This window comes from Bufo gargarizans, chromosome 1, assembly GCF_014858855.1.
Source record: "Bufo gargarizans isolate SCDJY-AF-19 chromosome 1, ASM1485885v1, whole genome shotgun sequence".
NCBI lineage: Eukaryota > Metazoa > Chordata > Amphibia > Anura > Bufonidae > Bufo > Bufo gargarizans.
The window spans coordinates 569,210,734-569,223,728 of record NC_058080.1 but is presented as its reverse complement, the minus strand read 5'-3'; the positions used below and the strand labels follow the sequence as shown (position 1 = coordinate 569,223,728).

Genomic DNA, 12,995 nt, shown 5'->3' with positions numbered 1-12,995 from the left:
GTCCCGGGTGTCGGATCCCCACCAATTAGATCAGGATCAGTAAAACCAGCACCAATGTTCCCTCTAGGCTCCCTCAGGAATGTCTCAGCCTGTCAGCAACCATGGATCGCTCCATATACAGTACCAAGCAGAGTAGACGGCAGCATGTCCTTCAAGGGTTCTTTATTCAAATTGGGTCCAAAAAATGTAGAAAAAGTGCCCAAGATTGATAATGCAATGTTTTGACTATCAATCTTTGGCACTTTTTATACATTTTGATGGACACAATTTGAATAAAGAACCCTCGAAGGACATGCTGCCGTCTACTCTCCTTGGTACTATTCAGAGGATAGGTCATGAGTATCAAAATCTCAGAAAACCCCTTTAAGCATAATATGCAGACAATTACTGTTCAATAGAGATCACTTTTCAGTTGTCATCTCATTTTCATCACAGTCAGGATTACACAGAAAGGTATCATCTATATATGCAGTAGATAATACAGAATCCAACATTCACAATAGGTGATGTCACAGCTTATCTACTCCCCTTCCCTGCACAGTGATTTCTGCACAGGTCAAAGTGCATGCTGAGAAAATTCTCCCATAGATGTTAATGTACTGTCTGTCTATTTTACCTGTGGTCCATTTGGCTGCTGTAAACAAGAGCACAACAAGAAAATTTAGACTAGCACATTCATGGTCACAGGTGCATATCCATAAAGTGAGCATGCAGAAAGCTAATAACAGTATGGCAGCACAACATTGCACATACAAACAATAGAACTGAGAAATGGGGATCATTCTAAAGCGTTTTGCTGTGTAAGTCAATGGGGACGGATCCGTTTTCTCGGACACAATAGAAAACGGATCCGTCCCCCATTGACTTTCAATGGTGTTCAAGATGGATCCGTCTTGGCTATAAAAGACATAATACAACCGGATCCGTTAATGACAAATGCATGCGGTTGTATTATTGTAATGGAAGCGTTTTTGTAGATCCATGACGGATCCAAAAAAAAACGCTAGTGTGACAGTAGCCTAAGCATTTTGTGGTCTGTGTTCTGTCTGCATTTTTTTGCCGACCCGTTGACTTCAATGGATCCGAGGTCCTTATTTTGCTGATGGGACATGTTCTATATTTTTTCGGAACGGACATACAGATGCAGAAAGCACACACAGAAGTCATCAGCATGAATTGCAGCCATTATAATTGGCACTGATGTTTAGCCTCTAAACCCCATGTATTACTGGTTCCTTATCTGTCTGTGTCTTCCTGACTCAGTTTTGTAACCCATACATGCGCATGTCTTCTAGCCTGGCATGACATAAGCAGCTGCTGGGTTGTATAAGGGAGGTATTTTTATAGGTGCTACCTGGCAGCGACTGATGTGTAAATGATGGCTCATTTACAGCAGGATGTTATCTGTGGCTGTAGATTCCTGGTGACATTGGCACAGAAGGTAATACAGTTCCTGTCTGCCGTGATGTTTTATTGATGGGCTAATGCATCGCTGTTAATGTTGGGGCTGTGCCAGTCTGTCTAACATGGATACTTTATGAGTTTCAAAGCTAGTACTTATAATGGCTGATATGTGTGCCATCAACGTACACACTGGCTTAGCGATGAATGTCTGATTGCTGGGACCCCCACTGACCACTACAACAGTGGGTCCTAACCTTGACCATTGCTCCATTCAATCTCTTCCTCACTGTGGTCATGCAGTGAGGAGGAACGAGGGGCTTCAGTCTAGTGATAGCGGTCGAGCCCCCAGTGATCAGACATTTATCCTTTGTGGGAAAGCTGGCTTAAAGGGGTTATCCATTCCCTATAATGACCCCCAGAATACCTGGGCCTCTCCTCTAGAGCATATTTACCTGCTCCCTGGCACCCCCCTCCATCTGGATCCCTGTACGGCCACCACTGCATTTCCCTGTCGCAAGGATCAAAACATCCATCGGGTGCAGCCAATAGCAGGCCGCAACGGTGACCAGCCTCCCGTCAGTCATGGTACACAGATCCATTTATAATTTTCAACACCTGTTATAGGCGTAGAAAATGAACGAGCAGGTGAGCTGGCGCAGATCAAGGCCAACGGTGGATGCGCCGGTGCCGCTACATAGTATTGCGCATGGTTTATAAGACCGGTGACTAAAACGCTAGTCTTAATAAATGAACCCATAAGTCTTTTTCACAAAACTGGTATCATTTTACTCAGCAGGGTCAACCCTACCGGGCAGTAAACCTTGTATGATTGGGCTGATCCTGCGGACAGGTGCACTTTAAATGTCTAATATACTTTGTTTCAGGATTTCACTGATGTCTGCTGTGAGAAAATGGAACTGTTCATATTATACATTCCAAAGTTAAAGACTTGTCCTGGAGAAATGATTGTACGGCTCATTGAGTGTATTACAGCGCTCACTTCTAATAAGCGACCTTTCTACCTCCATCTAGACAGGTTTTCAGTCTGTGAATGAACACAGTGCTCCATTCTTTAACAGCAAGAAGAGTTCTTGGACAAATATGAGCAATTCAATGCAGACTTTTTTTTTATTACACAGCGTTAATTTTTTTTTTTTTTACTAAGTAGACCTATTGTGTCTAATTTGGGAGAATAAGGTTTTGACACAGACATAATTTTTAGAATATTTTCCCAAAAAAAGTATTTTTAGAATTGGTTAGTTTTTACTATCTAAATGAAGAGAATGGGAGGGGAAGTGTGGCTTAACTACTGGCAGCTTAAAATTAGTAACTAAAGGGCATCTTTCAGAGGAGCATGTCTAGTGCGGAAACATGCTGCGTGTGGGAATGTGATCTCCTGTTATGGACACCGCTCATATCACAGGCACTAGTATGATTTATAATAGTGTGTGTCTCTGCATGACATGTGTGTCTCTGCATTGGACATAAGGTTTAAATAGGGACCTGTGAAAAACATTATGGATCTTCCAAGTCTGAGGAAGATCAAGACGGAAGGCAACGGGATTGATGACGGACAAGATCTTGTAAGGCCCAATAAACCTAGGACCCAACTTCCAGGAGGGAACCTTCAGTTTGATATTCTTTGTAGACAACCACACCAGATCCCCCACATTCAGGTCCGGACCAGGCACACGTCTCATATCCGCCACACGCTTATATCTCTCACTCATCCTCTTCAGATTAGCCTGAATCTTTTGCCAAATACATCTCTCATCAGGTAAACCAGAAGACCCCTCTCCAGAGAATGTCCCAAACTGCGGATGTAACCCATATGCACCAAAAAATGGTGACTTACCAGCGGACTCCTGGCGACGTTTTTTTAAAGCAAGGGACAAAAAAGAACACTAATCCTCCTGATTCTCCGCCACAAAACAGCGCAGATATGTCTCCAGATTCTGATTGACGCGTTCGGTCTGACCATTCGACTGCGGGTGAAAAGCAGAAGAGAACGACAACCGAACCCCCAAGCGAGAACAGAAGGCCTTCCAGAATCTGGAAACAAATTGCGTGCCCCTATCAGAAACGATGTCTGAAGGAATGCCTTGCAATTTAACAATGTGATCAACAAACTCTTGCGCCAGTGTCTTAGCATTGGGTAACCCAGGAAAGGGAATGAAATGCGCCATTTTGCTAAAATGGTCCACTACTACCAGAATCACAGTCTTCCCCAAGGAACGAGACAGGTCCGTAATGAAGTCCATGGACAGATGCGTCCAAGGACGGGAAGGAATGGGTAACGGGAGGAGAGAACCCGATGGCCGTGAATGAGGGACCTTGGCACGAGCACAGGTCTCGCAGGCTGCCACAAAACCCTCAACCGTCTTACGAAGAGCCGGCCACCAGAATCTCCGAGCAATAAGATCCACTGTGGCTCTGCTCCCCGGGTGCCCAGCAAGGACGGTATCGTGGTGCTCCTTAAAAACCTTGTGTCGTAAAGCGAGAGGCACAAACAACCTCCCAGGGGGAAAAAGATCAGGAGATTCTGCCTGGGCTGCCCGAACCTCTGCCTCCAAATCACGATAAAGAGCAGAGACGACCACCCCTTCAGCCAAAATGGGACCCGGGTCTTCAAAGTTCCCCCCTCCCGGAAAACAACGTGACAGGGCATCTTCCTTCACATTTTTAACCCCAGGGCGGAACGTAACAACAAACTTAAACCTAGAAAAGAACAAAGACCATCTGGCCTGTCTCGGGTTCAGACGCTTGGCCGATTCCAAGTAGGCTAGATTCTTATGGTCTGTAAACACGGTAATAGGGTGTCTGGCTCCCTCTAACCAATGGCGCCATTCCTCAAAAGCTAATTTGATGGCCAACAACTCCCTATCTCCCACATCGTAATTTCTCTCTGCAGAGGAGAGTTTTCTTGAGAAAAAGGCACACGGTCGCCATTTAGCAGGAGAGGGACCCTGAGATAAGACCGCACCCACACCCACCTCAGAAGCGTCCACCTCAACAATAAAAGGTAGAGAGACATCAGGTTGTACCAAAATGGAAGCGGAAGCAAAACTCTCTTTGATACTAGAAAAGGCTTTAAGCGCATCTACCGACCACGAAGAAAAATCTACCCCCTTTTTAGTCATATCAGTGAGTGGCTTAACAACAGAGGAATAATTTAAAATGAACTTTCTGTAATAATTGGCAAAACCCAAAAACCACATCAGCGCCTTCTGATTCTCAGGAAGCTCCCAATCAAGCACAGTGCGGACCTTCTCAGGATCCATGCGAAAACTAGAAGCGGAGAGAAGAAAACCAAGAAAGTGAATATCCGGAGCCGCAAACACACATTTTTCCAGTTTAACGTACAATTATCCCGCAGAATCAGCAAAACCTGACGTAGGAGTCTTGCAATCAGGAGAAAAAAATCAAAATGTCATCCAGATACACCAGTACAAATTTCCCCATTAAATGATGAAAAATGCTGTTCACAAAATGTTGGAAGACGGCAGGAGCATTCATCAAACCAAAGGGCATAACTAAATTCTCGAAATGACCCTCAGGGGTATTGAAAGCCATCTTCCATTCGTCCCCTTCCCTGACCCTGACTAGGTTGTATGCCCCTCTTAAATCCAACTTTGAGGGTCGGATGTGTCCCTTTCTCAGGCTCTCAGAGATATAAGTACGCATAGCGACTCTTTCAGGTTGGGAGAGATTGTATAAACGTGATTTTGGCAGTTTGGCGCCTGGGATGAGATTAATAGGGCAGTCGTACTCCCGGTGCGGGGGCAACTCCTGGACACCACTCTCGGGAAAACACATCCGAAAATTCAGAGAGAAAAGATGGCACAGTCTTGGTAGAAATCTCTGAAAGAGACGCCGTGAGGCAATTCTCTCAGCAAAACTGTCTCCAACCATTTATTTGCCTTGCTTGCCAATCAATGGTGGGGTTATGTTTAGTGAGCCAGGGTAGCCCCAACACTAGAGGAGTAGGTAATCCGCTTAAGACGAAACATGACATATCCTCAACATGAGCGTCACCCACAGTCAAATGGATATTGTGAACTATGCCCTTTAACGATCTTTGAGAAAGTGGGGCGAAATCGATAGCAAAAACAGGTATATCTTTTTCCAAAGTGCATACCTGGAAACCATGCATTATTGCAAATTGATTATCAATGAGATTGACAGCTGCTCCACTATCTACAAAAATCTCACAATGTTCTTGCTCTCTAGCGCCACCCTGGCAGGTAGGAGAAAACGGGAACTACAAGTAAATGGCAAACCTTCAATTTCCGCATCAACCTTGCCAATAGTAGCAAATGGAAAGTTTTGAGAGTGTTTTTTTTTTCAGAAAACTCCATGAATCTCCTAGAGGGGCAAACATTAGCCAAATGATTTATACCCCCACAACAGAAACAAACCCTCCTCTGAGAGCTGAAACCTCTACTATCAGAGGAAAGCGAACCCAGCTGTATGGCCTCCTCCTCAGAGGGGATTGAGAGAGACTGAGACCCCTGCGCACTGAATGAGACAGCCCCACTGTCCTTGGACTGAATATGACAGCAAGGAGTAGTCTCCTCTCTCTCTCTAAGACGCCTGTCAATACAAACAGCTAGAGACATGGCAGATTCTAACGAGGCTGGTCTCTCATGAAAAGCAAATGCATCTTTCAATCTTTCCGAAAGACCATGGCAAAATTGACTTTGGAGTGCTGCATCATTCCAACCAGTATCAGCTGCCCATCTCCGAAATTCTGAACAATATATCTCTGCGGACTGTTTACCCAGGCATAAAAGACGCAGTTTAGATTCAGCCAGAGCAATACGATCCGGGTCATGATATATCTGTCCCAGGGCTACAAAAATTTTAATCCACCGATGGGAGGGGCTGTGCCCCGATCGGCAGCGAAAAGGCCCAAGACTGAGCGTTATCCCTGAGCAGTGAGATGATGATCCCCATCCTCTGCTCCTCATCACCAGAGAAATTGGGAAGTAGGCGAAAATGGAGTTTGCAAGCCTCTCTAAAGCAAACAAAATTCTCACTACCCCCAGAGAACATATCCGGAAGTGAGATCTTAGGCTCGGAACAAACTCCATGAACGCAAACAGAACCGGTCACCTGAAACTGAGACACAGTTTTACGGAGATCTGCTACCTCCAGTGAAAGACCTTGCATGCGGTCAATCAAGGCTGAAAACGGATCCATGCTTAACACGGTTATGGAGGGTTATAATGTCACGGATGGTGTTGCAGAAAGCTGGAACTATAAACATCCGACTGGCTTGATCCCAAACTAAGGAGCATATGGGTGAGCCCTCTAAAACCCCTAGAGCTCTCCCTGACTGCTATGCCCATGCAAAGGTGTTAATGGTAGACGATTGCATGCCCTCGTACCTTTACTATGTGACACCTGAAAACCCTATAATAGTGAGGGGACACGACCACCGGCTCCCTGCACTTAATACGGACGGAGTCAGGGTCACCTACAATCAAGCCAGGAAGGAAACACAAATAAAGGAAACAGACTTATTTGAGGAATCAGGAGACGCAGCTTCCAGCAGTGAACACAATCCAGGAAGAAGTATAAACCGCAAAGTGAGGCAGTATGGGAGGGAATATAAAGGGAGACAATCAGTGCAAATAGGTGACAGCTGGGAGAAGGAAAAGAGATGAGAAAGTGAAACCAAAACAAAGGTAGAGAAAAATGTCTGCCAGATCTTCTCACAGAGCTGGCAGTGACACCGGGCTGCGCGAACAAGTTGATTAAGGTGAGTTAAATTATTCTTAATTTTTTTTAACCCCTCCAGCCCTATTGTACTAAGCATTCTGTATTAAGAATGCTATTATTTTCCCTCCGACTAAATTAGAGTGGATAAATATAGTCAATCATATGATATCCATGGAGAGTGGCATCTATATTAAAAGAGGTACTGTACAGAAATTTAAGAAGCAATGGCAGGTGTGGCTGGTTGGACCTGGGGGGAAGTCTCAGAGATTGATGCATATTTGGAATGGAATGGTCCTAAGGGGATTTGGAAGTTAAGATGTAAGAGAATTGGAATATTTTTGTCCATGTCGAGGGAGATGACCACATGGAGAGGGGGAGGTGGGAAGGGAGTTGGGGGGGACTGGGGGATTTAATAACGGTTTATTTGATGCAGTGTTATTGACGTGCTGATTTGGATAAAGTATGATTGATTTAACTGTATTGATATCCTATTGTCATATAATGTATGGTTAATCTGAATAATTGGCTGTATGTAAAACCTTTAAAGGGAGTCTGTCACCACATTTGAGCATATTAGACTGATCAAATAGCGTTATATGTGCCACCGAGAACTTAAAAATGGTACCTTTGTTGTATCTAATGGAGTTTTCTTTCAGCCAAAAATGAACTTTTAAAAGATTCTGTAAAGGCGCCCTCTCAAGTGCCCAGGGCGGCGTCTCAATCGTCCGAGCCCCAGGCAGCACCTCCTCAACGGCTCATAACCACGCCCTCCGTGTGCCTCTGCCCGCCCGTTTACTCTCCTCCTCTCTCCTTTTCCACTGTGGCTGCGCGGTCAAATTCGTAGCGGGCGCAGTGGAATAGGAGAGAGGAGGAGAGTAAACGGGCGGGCAGAGGCACGCGGAGGGCGGGGTTATGAGCCGTTGAGGAGGTGCTGCCTGGGGCTCGGACGATTGAGACGCCGCCTTGGGCACTTGAGAGGGCGCATTTACAGAATCTTAAAAGTTCATTTTTGGCTGAAAGAAAACTCCATTAGATACAACAAAGGTACAGTTTTTAAGTTCTCGGTGGCACATATAACGCTATTTGATCAGTCTAATATGCTCAAATGTGGTGACAGACTCCCTTTAATAAAAATGATCTGATTCGAAGAATGCTATTATTTTCCCTTATAACCATGTTATGATGGAAAATAATAATGATCGGGTCCCCATCCTGATCGTCTCCTAGCAACCGTGAGTGAAAATTGCACCGCATCCGCACTTGCTTGCGGATGCTTGCGATTTTCACACAGCCCTATTCACTTCTATGGGGCCTGCGTTGCGTGGAAAACACACAAAATAGAGTTTGCTGCGATTTTCACGCAACGCACAAGTGATGCGTGAAAATCACCGCTCGTGTGCACAGCCCCATAGAAATGAATGGGTCCGGATTCAGTGCGGGTGCATTGCGTTCACCTCATGCATTGCACCCGTGTGGAAAACTCGCCCGTGTGAAAGGGGCCTTAGGCATGTGTCCTCGGGGGGGATGCTTGCAACTTGCATGACCATCACTCTTCCTGGCACTCTATAGGTGCTATCAGCAGTTTTGAGAAGTCACTACTGTTAACAGACTTAGGGCATGTGTTCCGCACCCAAAACCAGTATTCTACCTCTTATTTTTCCTTAATGGAAATTCACTCTGCTGTTCCATTGAATTGAGCTAATCCGTGGTCTGATCTGTGACACTACTAATCTGCTGCAGAAATCCAAGGATCAGTCTTGGATTTCTGTCCTGTATTCTGCAGTGAATACAAATCAGATTTTTTTTTTTGTGTGTATTTTCTGCCATGTGAACATGCCCTTAAAGGGGTTGGGTCATCTCATACATTGATGACATAAGGTTCGCATATGCCATCAATGTCAGATGGGTGTAGGTCCCACCTCTGGGACTCGCTCCTATCTCCAGATTGGGACCCTCAAAGTAAAGGAGAGCACACCGCTCATGCGCAACATGTTTTCCATTTATCACTAAAGCGTGCTATGGATTCACTGCTATGGAACTGCGGATAATAGCCAAGGCAGCGTTTGCATGTGTAGCTGCTCTCTGCACCTATCTGACATTGGTGGCATTTCTTAGTGATATGCAATGAATGTATGAGATGAGACACCACCTTTAAAGGGGTTTTCTGAGAATAGCTAATCTCAAACTGATGCCCGCAGCCTGCCTTCCACTAATGAAAGAATCATACTTGTCTACTCCCCTGCTCTGGTCCTCCATGATGGTCCCCAGGTTTCTTGTGGACACGTCACCACTGAAGCCAGTGCTTGGCTCCAGCAGAGCAGGTGACCATACTCAGGAGGAAGTAAACAAGCTGGGGACCGAAAGATGGACACACGGGAGCCATCCTGGAGGACCGAAGCCGCAGAGAGCAGGTAAGTATGAATCAATAGGCTGCGGACTTCAGTTATTAGTTAGTTATTCCTGGACAGCCTTTTAAGGAATTGTCCCATGACAACAACTTATCCTGCATCCACAGGTTAGGAGATACACGTCTTATTGTCAGGGATCTGACTTCTGAAACCCTTGCCGATTACTAGAATGGAGGTCCATGTTCCCCGGGTGAATGGAGCGGCAGGCAGGCATGCTCCATTCAATTCTATGGGACTGCTGGAGACATTAAAGTATGTGTGCTATGGATATGGGATAAGTTGTTGTCATGGGACAACCCCTTTAATCTACCACTGAACCTGAAACCACAGTACTTTGGTACATTTATGGAATTTCCCTCACAAAGTTCATTGTCTTTCTAACTTACAGGCTTCTGTTTCTCTCTTTAGGGAGTCCTGGACAGATTTTCTCAGATTCAGCCCAAGTTAATCTTCTCGGTGGAGGCCGTAGTCTATAACGGGAAGGAACATTCTCATTTGGAGAAACTGCACAGTGTAGTAAAAGGTACAGTACTGGCTGCCATTGGTTTTACATACATCAGTTTACTGTACAGAGAAATTAGGATAATAGTAAGAAACATCTTCAGTGATGTGTGGTAATCTGCATGCCACCATCGCAGTACAGCAATCTGCCTATCACATTATTGTCCTAGTTACAGGTTATTAGCATGGACCATTATAAACTTTGTGTCAATTATTAGAAACAGTATGAAATTGGCACTTTTGACTAGACAGGGTTGACTGGCCAATAGTATTAGTCCCTATTAGAGGACCCTTCGGTGGGCTCAGTATTGAAGACAATAACAGGCCCAAGAGCCCAGCAGAACCGAACTGCGGAGCCAATAGCATGCCCTAGAGGCTATATTGTGGACCTGATCTGTGCATGTTTCCCATAATGTGGTAAGAAGGCATACACATGTTCTGGACAGATTGAGGGTGGGCCCTCACTCATTTACTCTGATGGGCACAAATAATTAGGGCATACTTCTGTAGTGTCATCACAGACCCACAGTGTCAATGAGGACGTGTGCTGTACGTGGAGACCACAGTCCGTGAGTAACTGATGTGTGAAAGAGGCTTGTGGTCAAATGTACGCAGTGCAGCTTTATGCAACATATTTTTATTTTTTTTAAAGCTAAAACCGGGATTGGATCTTGAAAACTGTAAAGGAAAGCTTCTCTTTTCCTGGATCCAATTCCAGGGTCTTATGATGTTATATTATCCCTAGCTGGGTGTATAAAGAGCCGCCAGAGTACATTCACTGTTGAGTGACTCACATATAAGAAATGTTAATTTACAATAAAATAATGTAAGTTTTTGCTATTTTTATAGGTAGAAAGTAGAATATAACAATACTTACTGTGTCGTCTTTTTTTCTGCATGCTTATTCCACTCTCTGAAGTCCATTCTGCTTTTTCTTCACTCAGGATTACCAGATTTGAAGAAAGTTGTTGTCATCCCTTATGTTCTTCCTAAAGATATAATAGACATCTCCAAGATTCCTAACAGGTTGGTTGGGATGAGGGCTGCAATCCATTATACTGGGTTTCTTTCCAGTGGTAGTCGTGTACTGACTGCCAATTATTAAATCCAGTCCTCTCTTTAAGGCCTCATGCACACGACCGTTCAGTTTTTTGCGGTCCACAAAAAACAGAAGCCGCCCGTGTGCCTTCCGCAATCTGCCCATTGTACAAATGCCTATTCTTGTCCGCAAAACGGACAAGAATAGGATATGCTATATTTTTTTGCAGGGCCACGGAACGGAGCAACGGATGCGGACAGCACACGGAGTGCTGTCTGCATCTTTTGCAGCCCCGATAAAGTGAATGGGTCCACACCCGAGCCTAAAAAAATGCGGCTCGGATGCGGACCACAACAACGGCTGTGTGCATGAGGCCTAAAGGGGTTTTCTGGGAATATATACTGATGACCTGTCCTCTGTCAGTTCGGCAGGAGTCTGACACCTGGGACCCCGCCGATCAGGGAGCCGGCTACAATCACCAGAGCTTCTGTGGCGACTGCTTGAAACAGCTGATTGACAGGGGTGCGGGGTCTCGGACCCCCGTCAATGTGATAATGATGACCTGTCCTGACGATAAGTTGTCATTATCAATTCTTGGATAACCCCTTTAATAATGGATGTATATTTTACCAAAAAACATATTTTACCATAAACATTAACATGGCTTTTCCACTCTCGTGCAGAAAAACCATAGCGCAGTACAGTACCAGCAAAGTGTATGAGATTAGACAAATGTCATGTACACTTGCTTTTTGGTTCTGTGTGGAAATTGACCCACCACGAGAATTTGGAAGCCCGCAACATGTCAATCCTTTGTGCGGTTCTGTTGGGCGGATTTCACCCTTTTCAAGGCAAGGGTGATTCCTGCGGCAAAACTGCATCAAATCCGCAGTTAACACATGCAGGTTATTGTGCAGATTTAATGCGGAAATGCACAGAAATCCGCATGGAAATTTGTGCAGCCCGTACCCATGTCACTAGGAGCAGCACTGTAATAACCGGCTCCAGTTCTGGAGCCGACTTCTTCTGATGCAGCTAATCTGATTGTCGGGGGTGCAGGGTTTCAGACCCCCATCGATCAGCCTATCCTGAGGATAAGCCATCACTTAGTAAAGGCTGGACAACCCCTTTAAGTGTGCTATTGTAACAAGTCTTGTGTTTGATGGCAACTGAACATGCACTTTTTGCTTTCTTTTTTTTTTTTGTGGCAGGGAAGTATATCGCAGCATTGAAGTATTGGGATGGGTTAAGTCACTTTTAGGCCTAGTTCACACTTCAGTTATTTGGTCAGTGATTGTGAGCCAAAACCAGGAGTGGATCCTACAGAGAGATACTGTAAGCTATAAAGGAAAAATTTCCTCCTGTTCTGTGTTTCTGACCCACATTTAGTTCTGGCTTACAATCACTGATGGAAATCACTGAAGTGTGAACTAGGCCTTAAAGGGGTTATCCGGAAATGTATATTGATGGCCTATCATCAAAGTAGACACCCGGGACCCTTGCTCCGTGAGCGCTGCGGCCTCTTCCTAGGTCAGGTGACGACACTGTTCGTTGGTCACACAACCTAGTTACAGATGGGCCCCATGGGGCTGAGCGGAAATACCAAGCAGTGCCGCTATACTCTGTATGGTGCTGTCCTTGAAAAGCTCTCAGGAGCTGACTGCTCTGCCCAGAGTTCAGGGGAGCATGCTAACGCCCTGCTCAACAGCTGATCGTTGGGGGTGCCAGTACTCAGATCCCCACCATTGTGATAATGGTGACATAACCTGAGCATAGGTCATCATTATCTTTACCTGGATAACCCTGTTTTTTATTTTTTATTTTTTAACTTTATTCGGAAGTAAATCTCAGGTAATACACATTGTTGGCAAGCATGCCAGATATCCATCACCATAAAGTACATCCTTTTAAATAACGTT

The 12,995-nt window shown here is 45.0% G+C and overlaps 1 protein-coding gene across 1 annotated transcript in view; it reads left to right on the top strand.

Moving 5' to 3' along the window:
- Nucleotides 1-12,995, top strand: part of AACS (acetoacetyl-CoA synthetase) — a 103,570-nt gene that overhangs the window by 30,668 nt on the left and 59,907 nt on the right. The window contains exons 6-7 of the mRNA XM_044275649.1: nucleotides 9,945-10,059; nucleotides 10,982-11,063. Coding sequence (XP_044131584.1) covers nucleotides 9,945-10,059; nucleotides 10,982-11,063 — 197 coding nt within the window. The remainder of the gene's footprint in view (nucleotides 1-9,944; nucleotides 10,060-10,981; nucleotides 11,064-12,995) is intronic.